The 19,177-nt window shown below is 37.6% G+C and overlaps 1 protein-coding gene and 1 long non-coding RNA gene across 10 annotated transcripts in view; one reads left to right on the plus strand and one right to left on the minus strand.

Moving 5' to 3' along the window:
- Window positions 1–19,177, plus strand: part of LOC309661352 — a 161,509-nt gene that overhangs the window by 102,345 nt on the left and 39,987 nt on the right. The window lies entirely within an intron of this gene.
- PDE5A (phosphodiesterase 5A) overlaps window positions 1–19,177 on the minus strand; it is a 163,167-nt gene that overhangs the window by 34,703 nt on the left and 109,287 nt on the right. For all 5 annotated transcript variants that reach the window (XM_082462811.1, XM_082462815.1, XM_082462813.1 and 2 more), the window contains exons 10-11: window positions 14,439–14,614; window positions 11,178–11,237 (exon numbers count right to left, since the gene is read on the minus strand). In XM_082462811.1, the coding sequence (XP_082318937.1) occupies window positions 11,178–11,237; window positions 14,439–14,614 (236 nt within the window). The remainder of the gene's footprint in view (window positions 1–11,177; window positions 11,238–14,438; window positions 14,615–19,177) is intronic.

Here is a 19,177-nt window from a genome sequence, read left to right on the forward strand (position 1 = left end):
CTCCAACATGGAGACAGAGCAGACAGCTTGAGGGGAACGGGGAAGTGTGGAGGTGGGAGTAGGCCCACCTTTTAACTCAGAGCAGATGACAGCTGCTTCCCTTAAACATTGCACAAGAGAACAGATGTTTGTTCCTTAGGGCATCATTATTCTTAGAGCAGGAAGTTTTCTCTCTTTCCTTCCACAACGGATATTCTAAACACTACGGGATAAAGACGGCCAACATGGCTTGTGCCTCGCTCCATTCTACACTCTAACTCCCGACCGCTCTCTCCTGAGAGCAAAGACGCTTTTCTTCTGCTTGTTCAGCCACGTCACACCACGACTCAACCTTTCTAAGCTGACCTAGGGGGGGTGTGCAGACATTTTCCTTCAGAACCTTGTGGTCAGTGATACAGAGGTTCGGAATTCTTGGGATCGATTGCTAATAAGCCATGAGAAAGTCACACATCATTTAAAGCTCTTGTAAACTGCTTCTCTGACCATCACCAGAGAATTCAACTTTCTGTCTGCCCTGAAAGGGCTTGGGATAAAGGAGACTTTAAGTAAAACATATTGCCTGTCATTCTAACTTACCATTTTATAAAACGAAATAGTCTACATCTTACTAATAGCAGGGGAAAAAAATATGTGGTATTTCTGGGAGAGGTTATGTATATACAATTCTGGATTTTTATAGCTTCTTTCACTGACCGTTTGATTTGTTAGAATTTGCAAAGTGAGATTTCTGGCTTTGTTTTTCTTTGGGGGATAATATAACTTATTGCATCATGATGTTGAAGACAAATAACATATTTTATAGATTCTGTAAAGCTATAAATGTGTATAGGTATTATGGTTGACTAATCCAATTCGAACTTCTGGAACTATGATACCACCTAATACTGCACAATACTGCTTATTTCCCCACATGAAAGCACAGTGCCTGTGAATTCTCAGGCAATGGCAATTAGACGTTTTAGTGCTTCATCTGAATATAGTTAAGCCTTTCTAGGGCTGGGAGTTCTAATTTGTGTCAAATTAACCAAATATGGAATATAAAAAATATACAAAGCTCCCTGGGTTAAAGATTCAACCTGGCAAACAGTTTGGTAGTATAAAGTCATTTTTCTTCTGAGTTCTTTAATTATATCTGCCACTCAAACTAATAAAGAAACTAGTTACCTCTCGTGACTCTTTAGAGGAAATTCTTCATTTAAGTCCCTTTTTTATGACTCTTTTTTCTAATGTCTTGATCCCTTTTCACCATTCTTGCAGAAATTTAAAAATAACAAAACAAAATTCTGGAAGTGAAATTCACTAAGGGTGGAACTGGACATATCCTTGGGAAGAGGACTGGACTGGGTTCAAGGAAGCAGTACTCAGCTATAAAAATACTTTAACTGCTCAGTGATCTTTAATTAAAACCAGCTGTTCTGAATACCATCTGACTGATGGGGAGCTATATAATAAATTGATCACCAGCCGGCATTACCCTAGATCAGCTACCACGTTTGCATTTGGCATTAGATACTGATCATAAAAAGAGAAACCTGAGAGCAAGGTGAAGCACATGGTAAAGGAATGTTTGCTATTAGGGGTTCTAGTCCCGATGCCCCACTGACTTTGTCACCCTGAACAAGATGTTCAACCTCTGCCCATTTTCTCACCTGTAAAATGAGGGGGTTGTCGCCAAGGTCTAATTTATCTCTGTGTCCACAGGACTCCAGGGTCTGTAACTGCCTTCTCACTTTGGAATCCAAGGCCACCCTGTGCGTGGCATCTAAATCTTGCCAGTGACCTTCCTGCGCAGGCCCCAGCTCCTGTCTCTGACTCTCTCACCGTTTAAAGTAAATGGCTGGTGCTCCTTAGCTGTTCCGGTTATACTGTGCTTTTCACGCTTGATTCCTCACACGTGAGAGAAGGGATATTCCACTCCTCCTGGCTTGAACAGAGCACCCCAGCCTCTCATGAGTGCAGAGGAGGGTCAGACTGGGTACGTGGTAGCCTCTATACTTACTGCAATAATGCTCTAAAGGAAAAATTGAGTTTTTGGAAATTGCCATCATTTGATTTTTTTTATGCAAGGCGGGGAGAGGTGTCTCTGTTTTTGCCATTTGTTTTCAAGGTTAATTAACGCTCTCTCTCTCACTTCTGGGCCTCTTTAACTGTTTCTCCTCCTCTGACTAGAATACAACCACCCCCCCCACAAGTTTTCGTATAGCTAGTTCTTTCCCATTTTTTTATGTCTCAGCTGCACCAGAGAAACATTCACTGGTCTCTGTGGTAGATACTGTAGCAAGACTCCATTAACATAACATCTATTTCAACCTTTTCCTAGTGAGCCTTCATTTTCTGAAGAGTCAAGAAAGCTCAAAAATATATTTCCCTGACTCCCTTTCAGCTAGGGTTCCAGAAGAAATTTGGTTTCTTCAATGAGGTATACTTGAGTGAGACCTGAATTTCAAACTAACACAGTGCCTACCACATGAGGAACCCATTTTTCTAAAATGTGGTTCCAGCGGGTGTTATGCAGCTGCGGAGACTTCAGTTCTGGCAGCAGCTTTCTCACTCCCAAACTATGCTGCGATGGTTGATTCCGGAAGGAGATGGCCTAGTGGCTTTCTGATTCTGGCATACATGAAAGTTTCCAAAGTGAGCCAGATCTCGACACCCACACACAATCTTATCCTGTAGGCTGCTGAATGACGGTGTAGGGTGAAATCACAGGCTTGCCGTATCTCTTATGTGAACATTAGAGCATTGATCAGGAGCAAGTGGGGCACCAAGAATGGAACTAGACATGTAAGAAGATGTGGATATCTACACATATCCCAAACCGTTCACTCCAGACTATGTCTCTACAGTATATAATTGCATGGTGCCTATACTTTACAGCCATAGCTCATTTCTTCTGATTATAATTATGTAATATTATATAATTAAGTTATACATATAGTCCTTCACTATTCTTTAAAGTTCCAAGAGGACAGAGATTGATTACTTATTGTTATATTTGGAACACCTAATATAATACCCACATAAAATAGGAGATAAATGTGAATGTATAAATGAAACATTTTTTGTGATCATCAAGCACCTAATCAGTTCTTCATAATATTCAGTTTAATTTGGCAAAGAGCTATAACACAAACATCAGTAATGAACCATGCTGAGTCAGACACGATGGATAAATTATAGACTATGCCTTCTTCTCTTACAGTTCAATTATTCACTTTATTTACTTTTGAAAAATTTTTTATAGCTGAATTCCCTCTTTCATCTGCACAATGAATACTTCACTACTGTAATTTTAAAAACTCAGCATCAGCTTGTTTTAAGTGTCATTAAATTTTGATTCATTCACTTGCAAGAACACTGGAAACTCAGGATGGGAAAGCAATGACCAAAAGTTTTCCACTTTTTAGCAGCTCTGGGTAGGACGTTACTTAAAATGGTCAACTCTAGATAACTCCCTTCAAGTAGAGAATTGGTTACACTTCACAAACAAAAGGTTTACATTTATTTTAGAACACATGGTGCTTTTTTCTTCCTACCTGTTTTCCACCTACCTGTTGTTCTTTTTTGGCTAATTAGAAAATGAGTGCATACTTTTGTATGGTTGTTAGCATAACTGACACCATCTTGGGCCCATACAGTTCCTCCTGTCCTTCCACTGACCCTCCCCAGGACTGTACTATATGGTAAATCATTTCTCCGTCATCAAGGGCTTTGTAGTTAATAGATATTTTTAACAATCATTAGGTCCAGGTGGCCTCTATGCTCTGTTAGCTCCAAACAATGATGAAGACCTTCACTGACGAATTCCCAGCGCCCCTGAGACTAGCTACCCATTCATAAATCTTGACTTAGGAATGCACTCCCTGTTTCCAAGCACATACCCGTATACCCTAGATTAACCATAAAATTGTCCCAGCGGCCCCTGTGGTGTGGAGTGCAGCTGTGAATGCTTCCAAATTGTTGTCCATCTGATCCTACCCTGTAAGTTACCCTACAATGAACTGATCCATTGATTGTATGGAGCTGCCTGCCTTGTTTTTCAGTCTCAAGATACCTTCTCAGTTTGGTGGGCACTTTTCATTCCCTCCATCCCCCAACAACTTTCTTGATGGTGCATAATTAGAATGGCTTGGGCAAAAAGGCTTGGAACATGATGGAGAAGATGAAGGCCTCAATGTGGCTCCTACTACATTAGGAGAACTGCTTTTCCTCCCACTATCACCACTACTAATAATAACTGATACATAATAGGCGGGGGAGACATAGGTACCAGGAACTCTGGTCACTACAACTCTCTGAGGTAGGTTCTTTCATTATTCTCTTTTTACAAATGAAGAAACTGAGGCTCAGAGAAGTCACAGATTTGCCCGAGATCATGGAGCTGGAATCTGAACCTAGACATCTCTCTCTAGACTCACGTTCTTAACCATCATGCTATATTCATGAAAATGAAAGCTCTATGACCAGTTAGCCGCTGTTTTATTCATTTCATCAACTATTAAATTATTTCTAGCTTCATAATCACTTTAAGAAAAAAGAAAGCATAATCTTGTTGAATGCACTGAAGGATCGTGAATTGTGTTATTTCATGCTAGATTATAGGCTTCCTAAAAGTCTGAATTTTCCAGAATCATTCATTCAGTTATTCAACAAAACATGTAAACCAGGTTCCTGTTAAGCAATCACTAAATAGTAGCTACTATTATTATGACTCAAGAACTAACAGTCTGATGGAGAAGATAGACACACAAAAAATTGAAATATATCGTTTAAGTGCAACAACACAAGGATGCTAATAAGTTTGCGTAAGTGATCCCTAACAACACAATGACAGAGAATGTAAGTACACATTTAACTACTTGTTTTAGTCATTTGTAATAGTTAATTTTATGTCTCCACTTGACTGGCCACAGGGTGCCCAAATGAAACATTATTTCTGGGTGTGTCTGTGAGGGTGTTCCTGGATAAGATGAGCATTTGAATCTGTGGACTCAGTAAAGGAGACTGTACTCCCCAACGTGGGAGGGCATCATCCAATCCACTGAGGGCCTGATAGAACAAAAGGTGGAAGAAGGAGGGACGTGCCCCTTGTTGCTTCCTCCAAGCCCGCTGGAATGGGGGTATATCCTATCTTCTCAGGCGCTGGGCCTGGGATTTCAAGCATCAGCTCCCCTGCTCTCAGGCCTTTAGACTCAACTCAATGACACTGCGGGTTTTCCTGGGCCTCCAGTCTGCAGAGAGCAGACTGTGGACTTCTCAGCCCGCACAGGCATGTGAGCCAACTCTTCAGAATCTCTCTCTCTCTCTCTCATTTATGCATATATAAAATCTCCTTCTGGTTCTTTCTCTCTGAAGAATCCTGACTAATAAAGTCACCTATTTTTCTAAAGTCAAAGAGAATCATTCCTGAGCTTTATCAGTACCTTACTTAAGACAAATGATAGCCCTTCTTTTATTCAACTATTTCTTATTATGAAATAAGTCCATTTACACAACAAAAGGGACACACTGGGGTCCCTTTTACACAAGCATGGAAATGAAACTTTATAGGAAATAATACGTTTATAAAATGTATAGTCTCCTTGAAGCCCATAAATCACATGTTCATGGAAAATAATACACTTGGGTAAGGTAAATATAAGGATAATTTAAAAATTATTGAGTTTCATATTTTTGGTGGATGTCTCATGAAAAAGGTTTATATTTAGCCTGTGGCAAAGTCTCTGGTAACCTTGGAAGAAAATAAAGACATGTGGCTACACAATTTGCTCAAGTGTATAATCTTTACACAAAAAAGGTCACACTTCAATCAAAGGCATTCTGCCTGCCTTAGGTCTGAAGTATCAAATCTCAAGAGCTAAAATAGAAATCACAGAAACAACTCCTAATAGTCAACTCTTAAGAAAAGGCCCTTATTCAGAAAGTTATTTATTAAAATAAGTCTGAAAGAAGGGCAGCCACTGAACTTGGTCTTCCATAAAATGTCAAATTCTTCCAATTAGCTTCAGTGTTTTATGAAGGCATTTTGTTACATTACTCCTTGATGTTTATTCGATACAAACGTTAAGAGGGAAGGAGATTTTCCTCAAGGATCCATTCTTTAAGGAAATTATTTTCAGGAATAAAATTAATGTAGGTGTTTGATGAGTTTATTGGTAGCCACAAGGAGAGATGCTCAGTCAGGTATTTTAAGTGCTCCTTATCAGTCCCCATCACTAGCCTGCCTCTTGGGGCACTCTTTTATGCAGAGCAGTTTGGGTCTGGGTCTTTGAACAAAGCCACGCTGACAGCCATCACATTACACTTTACAGAAGAAGGCTAATGTCTCTCTTCCCCACGTTTAACATGCACAGAAAATGTGTTTTCAAAGAAAAAACCCCACACAATTAGTTTACAAGGCTGTTAGAATATATCTTTCTCTAAGAAGGAAGTGGATCCAAATATGAATGAGAAAGAAACCTACTAATACAAAGAGAGGTGAATATTCCAACTCAGCATGTGGAACCAAATCTTAAAGAGAATAAAGAAGTGAATAAGGCATAGCAGGACTAGATTAGTATATTTTCTTCAATAACTATATCAACATATTTTATTATTTTTCCTTCTTTCTAACATTATATAAATGGATTCCTTTAAACTTCAATAGGGAAGAGGCACAGACTATAAAAAAACTTGAATAATGAGCATAAGGTTTTTCAAAACCATGTAAAGAAGGCACATAATAATGTCAAGATTCCAATAAAATACATATATACTTATAAGTAAAACTTCAGAGAAAATGTATGACTACAATTGGGACTAATACACTCAGATTTGGTTAGCATCTAATTAGTATATAAGAAGCTCAAGAACAGTGCCACCATACCTTGGAGCTAAGACTACCATTGGAAGTAATCCACTAGTAAAATCAAAGCAAAATAGGTAAGATTTGCTTGTCAAATGAAAGTAGGAAGAATCAAACAGAATCTATTAAATCCTGCAACGTGGAAAAGATATAGCCCAATTCATGTTATAGACGTCTATAAAAATGAATGCATCAACTGACAGTGTACAGGAAGTCCAAAGGACCCAAATTGTTCCAGAGTATTTCTAGCACTTTTTAAGGAAGAAGATGCCTTACTGGATGCCTTGTTGCTACAGTTCAGTGACGCTAGTTATCTAGATCATAGGGTCAACTCTTCTTTATTATTATCTGCTCAAAATTTTCCATTTATAATTTGACTATCCAGAGAGATTTTCCCCCAAAGTGAAGGAATGTGATGATCATCTTGACATAAGAAAGTGGCTCTATATTCTAACACTGCCTCAGGCAATAGAGATTTGGGTCAGGTATCTGGCTCTGCCCCTTACTGCTGTTACCTGCAGCATTTCACACACATGCCTCATCAAGAGGGTTCACGTGAAGTTTCTGGCTCGGAAAGGTTAAGGTCAAGATGAGGTATAAATTCTGTCCTAGGAAATCCTGCCTAAGTGGCCAGCTTTTCCCTCTCTCTCTATTTTGATACAGAAGACCTTTCAGGATCACAACAGGGTCTCAGTTTGCTTTGAGATACATTACGTGTGATTAAAGAAACTGCTATAAAGCAGAAGCTGTAGGGATTGGAACTGAATCAGCACTGACTCCATGACAAAACTGAGAAGTTTATTTTAAAAAACTAAACTCTAAAACGTATTTATTTACTGTTCTTCTAGCAAGAGAAGGCAGAAAAGGCAATCAATCAATCAAATATTCAGTTATTTGTAATACATAAACATTTATTTCATTCTGATATCTTAACTAACAACTTTCTAATAACCATAACCAGGTCAGCTGGGGTCCTTTTATTTTTATCTCAGTAACTTGTAAGGATCATTAAAAGGTATATGGCAAAATGCTTGTTTAAGGCCCTATTTCTGCTACACCCAATTTTAAGCCAAAAGAAAATAAGATTAAAAATGGGATAAAAACTCAAGTTAAGCAAGGGAAAAAAAGGATTCTGAATTTCCTATCAACTTTGTTATACTTTTGTTATGACTAGAAAACTTTTCTGAACATAGGCATAAATATTTAGTATACTTGAGCACGTTATTTAATTCTTTTAAGAACTGATTTCTAAAAATAAAAATTGAGAAGCATTTGACAGCTTTTCAATTTATTTTAGGTTTTAAATTGAGATAAACCATCAGACACATGACTAAGACAGCAATTTTGGTAATTTCTGGATGATGCAGACACCTGTGTATTTGGGGCTGCAAAGGAATTTTTATTAGGATGATAGAAAACAGAATTGAAATCAGTTGCTGAATTCCAACCAATTCAAGTGAATTATTTGACCTACAAGCTATGTTATCCTAAATTTCTCAACGCAGCTGCCAGAAATCTATTTTCCAAATGGAACAACAGATGGTTTTGAACAATACTGCAATATAGCAATTCTCAGTTTTTCCAAAGTGTTTTTCTCTTGTTAAAATTATTAACATAATTGAGAAAATAATTTTCAAATTTTTCTGAAAGACTATGCTATTTTCAAAGAAAAAAGCAAAGTTTAATATCCTAATGGATTTTTTAAGCATTATGTTTAGAAATGACTCTATTTGCTAGTTTTTATTTATCTAAAACAACAAAGTGTACCCTTGCCCTCATTTTAGAGCTAACTTAATAATCCCACAAAGCCTGCAAGCACTTCAAAATGTATCTCTCCATGTGATCATTTCCAGCTCACAGTATGCAGTTAGTTCAAAACTTTATCACTCTACGAGGATTAGACAAAGGGGCAATTAAGCCTGATGTGAGAGATACTTTAAACCTCTAAATCTTTGTAAATAATTGAAAAACTTCTCATTCCTTCAAACATCACCGTGAACAAAAGAAATACAGCCAATTCAAATGAGGCTAACCCCTAGAGAAGCTGAATCTTTCAGATGAAATCATCTCAAGGTCCTTCAACTGTTCTTGGCAGATGACTCAGCTTCCTACTCGGTGATTTAATCAAGAACATCTATAAGTCCTGATTCTCTTTCCTTCTTTCCTAGCTCATTCTCTCCAGTGCTGTGCAATGACGTGTGGGCTTTGGGGCTGCACTGCCTGGATTTAGTCCTGGCACCATCACTCACGATCTGGGAGATCCCGAGTAGGACAATCTAAACTCTCTCAACCTCAAATTCCATTTTCAAAATGCTAATACTGACCTTATAGGATGGCTGTGGATTTAATACACTTAAGTTAACACACAAAGAACTTCAAACATGCCAGGTATATGGTAAGTGCTCAATTAAGTGTAGCTATTATTATTTACTATTACTATTATTATTATTATTATTATACCTTTTCTCTCGTCTTGGCCAAAGAAATGTCTCTTTAATACCTAGGCCACTTCAAGGTCCAGACCTCTTTCAGTTTCTTGAAAGAAACTGACTAAATTTCTTAGTCTCACACTCACCCTGGACCTTATGCCTTTGTCCAAGAACGTGCTGGCTTTCCTGCTTGTGAGCAAGCCCTGCTCACAAACACAAAACAAAACAAGTAAAGAACTTCACATGATGCAGCCAACACCTGTCTTAGCTATTTCACTCTCTCTTTCATACAAACCATATTTTAAAAAATAGTCTGTATTCATTTCCTCCATTTTCTCACCATTTACTCAATACCCTTTGCAGTTTCACTCCTGAAGTTGCCTTCTAAACAATCACCTAATCACTGAATCCAGCAGCCTTCTCAGTCCTATTTCTCATTCTTCCTATAACAACTGATGGGATCTCCTTTCTTGTAAAAACTGTTCTACTGGCCTCCTGTGCCACTGCCCTAGCCTAAACCTTCCTCCCAGTTTAACTCCCACTTCTCTGCTTTAGCTGGTTTCTTTCCCTACACCTTCCATCTAAACCTATACCCACAAGAGTTCTGCCCGCAGCCTTGCACATCTTCCTGCACTCTCCCCAACTTGCTCCATTCCCATTGTTTCACTACCATGGGACTCCCCCAGATCCCATGATTTAACTTCCAAATCACCGCCTCTAGTTCTGCCCACCGGCCCCTCCCCACTCTAGACCTGCCCTTCCTGGTTGTTGAAGATGTCTCTATTTGGTTGTTCACTTACCTCAAACTTACCATGTTCTAAATCAAATCTATCCGTTTTCCTTCTTAATATTTCCACTTTTGTTAATGAATGGAATGACCATTCTCTGAATTACCAAGGTCAGAACATCTGAATCATCTTTAGCCTCCTCTCTCCCTAACAGCCCATCACAGATAGGACAGTGATTATATGCATGCCTTCTGGAGAAAGACAGTGTGAGTTTGTATCCTGACTCTCCACTTCCTGCCACTGCGACCGTGAGCAAGTCCCTTGCTTCACAGCACAGCTGCCCCGTTTACATGAGAAAATGTATGTAAGGGCACGGAGGGTGAACATTTGGCAAGCCATGGTGATGACGACAAAGAAAAAGAATCTCAACGATCTCAATGACCCTTCTCATTCCTTACGTGACTCTCATCACATCTCATATAGACTTTATGTTGTCTCAAGTAAATTTAAACTCAGAGGGTCAGTCTTGGTTGTCAATGTGTAAGTGCCTCGAATTTTCATTAATCTCATCCAAGGCAATCTCAGTCAAGACCTAGAACACGTGACATTCCACTTACATATCAATGTGGTTTTCTCTCATAGTATCCTAAATAAGAATGTAGTGAGAATTCAGGAACTGACCTCATTTGAACCCAATTTCAAATAACATTCTGTAAGCCATATGGTCAGAAATTAAAATCACTCTCAATTCTTAATAACACAGAGTACATTATCAGTTACAAGCTATAAAATCTTTGTTGTTATTACTCTAACCAACCAACCACCTTGCAGTCGCCTGTCCACACTTCCCCATGAACTGAAAACTAAATTTAATTTTGGTTTAAGAAAGATGTAAAGATTATAACAATTATTGGAAAAATATCAGAATCATATAATGTATTACAAAATCAATACGATGCTATCCTTTGCTCTGTGTTATCAGTGAGTTTCTAGCCCTGCAAGAAAGTAGATTTGATTAGATATTTTTATAAATGTCCATATAAATATTTACCACATTTAATTAAATGTCTAGGGGACCATTACCAGTAGAAGCAGTTGTCCTGAGAGAAGCATATTTATGTATTAATTAGATGCCTCTAGTTAGTCATTTCTACCAAGAAAGAGGAGGAGGATTACCGCTAAGGATTGGAGCTCTCTTGTTTCTTCCTCTGCAGCTGAAGCATGATATGACAGAACCTACAGGGCGAGAAAAGAAGGAATGCAGGTTATACAAGAGAGGACTACCAGACATAGACCACAATTTCAAGCCTGAGATTCTGCTAAAACTTCCTGGAGAGACAGCTAGACTCCTCAGAACATCATATCTTGTTTGCTGCTTTCTTCAACAGAGAGAAAATCCCAGACTTTGATTCAAATGCTTATTATGGAAATAGAAAGTTATACTCCCTATGTTCAAAGAAAACTGTCACTTTTCCTCTGACATTGTTGATATAACAAACACATTATTTATAAGCCACACTATTAGGTCAAACTTGGCAGAAAATTTTGGGTCACTTTCTTTTAAAAAAAACTGACTTTAGTTATTTTTACTTGTGTACAGAATCAAGATAAAAGACCTTTGCATAAACTGACATTTTAACGTTGATATTTGGAAAGAAAGTAGTCTAGAAGTGGCTCTCAGATGAAGCGTGTAACCACTGGAGAATTCATAAGGAAAAACTGCACAGCGGAGATATAATGTCACGCAGATTCAAGGATCCTTTTACACTCATAGGATTCAAGAACTGAGAAGAGTAGGGCTGGTCTATAAGTCTATCCATTAACAGCTGAGGACACCTAGGCTCAGGGATCCCCATGACTTGGCTGTGAGCTCACACCCAGTGAGAAGACAAGAGGGCCTAGAACCCAGCTTTCAACTCCCAATCTAGTACACTTCCCATCGCCCTAGTGAGTTAAGTTGTAAGAAGATGGTAAGGCAGGTTTACTATCTTCTTATAACTTAACATGAGAATCATTCATTCCCATTTTCAAAAGTGATAACTTCTAAGTAATGGAATAATATTTTAGACATTCTTTTAAACCAAGGTAGTGATTGCATTTTAAATTGTCTATCATATTTTAAAAATACATTTTTAAAACTTTATTTTTGACAGAGTCAACACAGATTTACTAAAATCCCTCAAAGTTTTAGAATCAGTGATAAAAAGGTATCCCATGTTCAGACTTTAAATGGTGAGCCAAGTAATTCAGCAGCCCAAACTAGTTTTCCTTGAACTAGTTTTTAAAATGTTAAGCAATTCAAAATCTAAAGCCAAATGGTATATACATCTACTATCCTGTGATTCAGAATGTTATAATACTATGATACACCTGATTTGTCTTAGTGTTTGAACCATTAATCACTAGGAAACCTCAGGAACCTTGGAGTTGCTGTCTCCTGCTCCTGGGAAATTGACAGGTCACAGCTAAGCTGCTGCTGACACCACAGAGGCGGTTTGTTGAGAAAGGCTGAGACTCTGACCATGAATTAGTCTAATATAAATCAGTGCAATGCAACATGGATAAGTGAATAAAGGAATAACATGACATTCTAAGTTAAAAAAAATTAATTTCATCACACACTGAAGATAAAAATAGCACCTTACTCATAGGGTTGTATGGATTAATTTTGTTAACACAAGTGAGAACACAGAGTAAGCATTTGATAAAGGTTAGCTATTACTGTTGTTGTTTCACTGTCATTATAATGATGTTTTCCAGGTCAAAATAATTCCCTGTCATAAGAAAACATGAGGGGTTTATGTCCCTAGCTTTTATCCAATACCTCAGAAGAAAAAAATTTTTCAAGGTTAAACCTGTGATTGTACATATACCTTCCTATAATGAATTGAAAAATGTATATATTAAGTGAAAGCCTAATTACTCATATATTTAACTGAAGTAAAACTATAGTGTAAAAATAGAAATAAATCTCAATCAGGAAAATATTCAGAGATTTTGAACAAAATGATATGATATGTGGGACTTGCTTCAAAATAATCAATGGATTAATAGGGAAGAAGAGTGCAGAGAAGTGAGCAAGGGTATGGATGGAATAATAGTAGCCATAGGTCAATAGTTACTGAAGACAGCTAATGAACACATGGGGGCTCATTAAGCTACTCTCTCTACTTTAGCATTATGTTTGACATTTTCCAAATAGGAAGTTTTTTAACAGTTTTTTAAAAATTGATAGCTGGCTTAGATTCAATTCTTCAGTGCAAAGCCATGGAAACAGTAAAAAAAAATTCGCTTAAAAATTGTATATACACGTGCACACACACGTACATATATGTACATGTGTGCATATATGTAATTTGAAATATATGTATATTTGTTTGTATATATACACACACATACATATGTGTGTGTGTGTATTTGAAACAGATTTCTACTGGTTTCTAAGCCAAGGTCTCTTATGTAACACTATAGCAAAACTATTAGTGTTATATATTCACATTAGAAAGTAAAGCATACCATCTTGGTTATTGGTAAATCTTGACTTATATATCCTTCTAGCTCTTTAGGTTAGGTATCTATTTATTAGGGGTTGGAGGAAAAGTTATTGATCCATATCCCAAACATTGATTTCCACTGATCTCTACTAGCTAAGAGTAGGCAAACACTAAAGTATATTTCACACCAGTGTAGGAAGGACTGAGTAATGCCCTTTATGAAGTCTATTTCCCTAAATTGGTCTATGATGTAAGAAATTTCCATGTTACACGAAGTGAACATCTTCAGGCAGTTAGTGAAATACATCTGGAAAGGGCTGGCCCACTTGGGTAGGCTTGTCCTGCTTGGGAGGGAGTCTGCCTGAGGTCAGTGCCCCAAGCCAGTGGTTCACATTCAGAATCACCTGGGGGAGCTCTGTAATAATGTAGATTCCCAGCCTCTACCCAAGACTTATTGAATCAGAATTTTAGAAGTGGGATCCACACATCTGTAATTTGAAAGACTTTCACTTTTCCTCATTTCTGATTCTGAGTGCTTAGGATTTCTGTTTTTGTTTTTTAAAACGTGTGCATACAACTGCTCACAAGGAGAGATGGGGAGGCTCAGGCAATGGGGAAGGGACAGACGGGGTGCAGTGGCAGTAGACATCTGTGTGAATGGATTATTAAGGTCAAGGACTGCTTTTGGCCGAAAAAGCAGAGGACTGAAGGGACCAATGGCTGGAGCTTTGGTTTGGTCATAAGACCCTTGACAAGTTTCTAAAATATTCTGGGTCTCAGTTTCCTTAGCTGTTTAAATGAGGAGAGAAGGATCTGATCATCTAAAGCACATGATTGTCGTAAAGATACAGTGATATAACAGACACCAAGAGCTGTTACAGGGAGAGGTGTAAGTTGAGAGTTTGGCCATAGAGACTGAGAAGTCCTGTAAGTGTCAGCCCACCTCTAATGTGACCATCTGCTTGGCCATAGCTCTCTCCACTGCTTCGTACATCTGTGTGTTCTGGATCCCCAAGCCACAAAAGATGACAAAAGCTTCCAGAAACTGTTCATCATTTCGGTTGAAAGGCTTAACTTTGCCAGTGGTCTCCTCCATCTTATTAACAAGTTGGCAAACCCCTGTAACAATCCAAGAAATCAAGCAAATGTTACTATTCATCGTCACAGTTCTCACTGACTTTAAGACCCCCCCCCCCCCGCAAGACTGTCTTATACTTTTCTCTTAGGAATGCTTGGTATCTCCAAATAAGCAAATGAATCCTCACAAATATAAGCTAGAAAAGTCATCTGAATCAATTTACATGAGAACTTGTTTCACATAGTCCTAAATGTATGTTGTCTGTGTTCAAAAAATCCTAGAGTACTATTTTCTTCCAGACTCGGTCGCAAATTTCAGATCAGCTGAGTCCCCAAAGACAATTTGTCCTTTGGAGACTAATTGGATTTTTGTACATTTGCCAAGAGAGCAATTTTGATGCACATCAGAATTTTGGGTCACACAGACTGCCTTTCCTTACTGAGAAGCCAGAAGTTAAAAAACAGTTACATACAAAATAGAACGTAGGAAACAGACAATTCACATAGACAGTCTCAAGTTTCAAATATGCACCTCTGCATCCAGGAGAATATTTCCAATCATTTTTTGATACTGCAAATAAATGCACATAGAAATGACTATTTAGTTAGAAATACAAGCAGAACTAATCTTTGGAGACAATCATAACCTAACCTCCCAAATCCTGGCCTTTCTTAGAAAGTCAAACACGTAGTCGATATGAATGGAAGATTACATCAAATCTTTATTGAACTAGTTGTTCTATGGGACTCTGAGCCTAGTGGTCTCTGTGAGGAGTTTGATGACCTCCTACCTCTGGGTTAAAGTCCTCATCTCTTCTGTCTCTGCATATGTAATATAGACTTCCATCATGTGCATGTAGGTACAGTGCTTTAATACACACACGAACTCTAGTCTGCACAGTTTACACTGTGAGGAACGTGTGCCCATGCCCATTTTACAGATGAAGAAACTGAGTCTCAGGAAGGTTAAGTCATATGCTCCAGGTCACTTAGCTAGTATGCTTATGTCTAAAATTGAAACCCCAGCTCAGCCTAGCCCCAAAGGCTAGTTTATTACCACACTGCTGCTCTGTGCCTTTTTACCCCCATCAGATCATTGCTAGCAGCTCCCTGACTGCATTTTGCTTGCCCACACCTTTGCCTATTCTTTTCCGCTGGCCTGTACTGCTCCCCACTGCTCTCTTTCCTGTTGTCCAATAGATCCCTACATGCCGTTCACAGCGAGCTCCCAGAGGCCTCCCACTTCCCGGGTGAGGCAGGCACTTCTCCTTTCTATCCCCTTAACTTTATCATTTGGAGTATCATGGGGGATTTTATTCTGTCTTTCTTTCTAGACGTACAAATCTTGGGCTTAGAGATTTTATTTTTTCAGTTCCACTTCCTCAGCCAGCAATGCCTGGCATATAGCAGGACTCAAAAAATGTTTACTGAGTTAAAGAAAGAATGCAGGACTGCGGCTCTGACCCAAACCACTTTCCCATGAAGACTATATTCTGTTATCTCTTATTTTTCCTGGAGCACAAAAGGATCTCACAGCGTCCGTGGTGATGCATGGCTGCACATGAAATCCCTTTATTACCACTGGTGTGCACTTTATTTTTAACCCTACAAATTATCTGTATGCTCATGTTGCTCTTTCTTGTTTGTGGGAGTTCTTCTACTTTAGACAGTAAAGGCGTCCTTATCTATCTGTATTAGTACTGCAGAGATTACTTCTCTAACACATTCCGTCATCAAGAAAAATTTTAAGCAAGACATAATGAATCTGGACACTACAAGTAAGAACCGTGAGTAAATATGGCAGTCGGCATTCATTATCTTAAAAGACCATGTCCCATGTACGGTAGGTAAGCACGCCTGGGTTATGTCCTCCAACCTTTGTGAATCCCCAAATTATAAATATGGAACTGTTTATATGGGCTTCCGGCTATCTCCCAAATCACGTTTTCTTGAGGGTCACGCAGTCTGTGCCTTATCCTCACATCACAATGTAACTGCCTTTCAATTTTTACTAAAGTTTTCTCCTAGTTGATGGCCATTTTTCATAATCAAGATTTTTCTTTTTATCACTGCATAAGATTGATTGCATGTACGGGAAGGAAAAGACAACCCGGAGGGGTTGAGACGTGGCCATCAGGCAGTCTGCTGGGCCTGGGACCGAGGTAAGGAACTCTTTCCTGGACAGCGGTTCAAACCTGGGCCTTGGCCAACAGTCATTGAATGAATATATTAAGCGGTATTAACTAATACCTCAGGAATTGAAAGGTACTAAAATGGCATGTTAAGTGTACAAGTACGAAGAGTTGGCTGTAACAACCACAGCTCAGGGCAGAACAGCTAAAGTGTGTCTGTGTCACAATCCACCTCTATAGATACAGACACGCAGACACAGAGTTACGCTCAGGGCAAGAAAAGGGGTGAAGACAAATTACCCCTTTAGGAATATAATTTAATTCTTCTTTGAAAGCAGTCACATTTATACAGCATTCAAGACAATCCTGTTGATCTCTTTACACCCTTCATAAAATTTAATTCTATCAAACAAAAGTACCCAAGTCGGAAAAACAAAAAAAAAAGCTCTGAAGAAGAAAAAGGTTCATAACAAACAAATAGGGTTCTTTGAGAAAATGTAAAGCTTGGGCCTGTTTACAGATAGTTTTCACAACTTATTCATTAAAGATCTGGAAGAGTGGATAAAGAGTACAATAATGAAATTTAAAACTGGTCATTTGAAATGCCACATCTACTAGCAAGCCATATAAAATCAGAATCACTTATATATAAAAACAAAGTAGTTATTGCAGAACCAAAAATAAAACAAAATCACTCAACAAAAACCAATAACTATATACAAAAATAAAATAAAACATTCAAAAATATATTAGGAGAAAACCAAGAAGTAGTACAGTTAGATAGTAAAATATCAGTGTTAATATTATTAGAGTTCACCAAGTACTTGTACAGACATTATTTCACACGGTCATCACAGCAGCTCTGATAGCTAGTTGGCACTGAAGGCATCTCTGGAAATTATGCTGAAGGGACTAGACAGTTTCTAAACACAAACTTGTTTCCTTTTCTATAATTCCAGGGATCAGATGTTGTTACCAACCACAGTTTTCCTTCTGGCCTCTTGGCAGAGCAGGGGGTCAATTCTTATATCCTGCTTGTGGTCTCCTGTCCTCTCTCCTGCACAACATGGGCTCCAAAATTAGCATCCTGTCTTGTTAATGTGTAAGACTTACCCTTATACCCTTGTCACCTACCTTACAAATAATTTTTTCGCACTTGTTATTTGTCAATTGTCTTAACTTAGGGAGTTTTTTGGTTGTAGAAAAGATTTCATTTCTCAAGTAACTAAAACAGTTATCTTTTAAGTTTTCAACTATAGTGTCTTGCTTTTAAAAGAAGCTTCCCCATTTTAAAATTACATACAAACCTATATTTTCCTCTGGCACTTTTACAGATTCATTCTATCGCATTTAATCTTTTAATTCTACTTAATTTTTTCCCTAAATTGCTACTGGATTCTTGCAAAACTTAAATAGTTATCCATTCTTTAATAATTTGAATTGTCACCTTAAATAATAAATTCATACTTATTTCAACTATGTACTTTTTTCACATTTAAATGTTATGAAATCAGTATGCATCCTAATCAATTGCTTGTCATGATGTAATTGAAATCATTTTTTTCTTTCTTAAAGATACATAAAATGGTGTGTTTCAACCAATGGTATCTTAGAAACAATGAAATATACTCTATTATGCACAATAACACAACTGTTATATCAGACTTGGGTCTGCATTTAGACTTTCCATTGTGTTCCATCAATCTTGCCATCTCTTCTAGCACACATATAATACTTTTAATAATGTTACTTATACAGCATTATTTTAATTTCTGACAAGGCAATTCTCTATCCATCCACTCTGATTATTTGATTATTTTTATGCTATTCTTCCAGATGAATTTTATATATGTTGGTCAAGAATTCCTCTACCCCCTGAAAAAAAAATCTTATGAGGACATATATTAAAATTGATATAAATCTGATCTGCAAAAAGTTAACATCTTAAATAATAGATTATTATCATCAGGAAATGTTATATCAGTTCACTTAAAGATAACTTAAAGATTTTCAAGTTATCTAGTAGACTTTTATAGTTTTCCTCATATAGATGTTCCTATTTCTGACCAAGTTTATTCCTTGTTACTATTGTAAACGGGATGCTTTTTCCATTATTATTTTCTAAAAAATTTGTCTTGGCATGTAAGAAAGTTATTTTCTTTTAATAATTTGATAGCCAGGAACTTCTGCAACTCTCGTTTTAGATAGGTACTTTCAGCTGATTCTTTTAGGTTTTTTCATTCAACAATCATTATCATTTTGTAAGTTATTTTGCCTTTTCCTTTTCCATGCCTCACCTTATTTCATCCTTTCCTGTCCTCTCATTGCTTTGGTAAGAATTTACTTTGGTAAATAGTTGTTTTTGTTTGTTTGTTTGTTTGTTTTAGTGACTTTAAAAATATAACTTTCTCAACTACTTCTATGAAAAAAAAATTTAACATCTTAAACATCATTTAAAATTTAACAAAAAAAA

This window comes from Balaenoptera physalus (genome assembly GCF_965194825.1).
Source record: "Balaenoptera physalus genome assembly, chromosome: 5".
NCBI classification, from domain to species: Eukaryota; Metazoa; Chordata; class Mammalia; order Artiodactyla; family Balaenopteridae; genus Balaenoptera; species Balaenoptera physalus.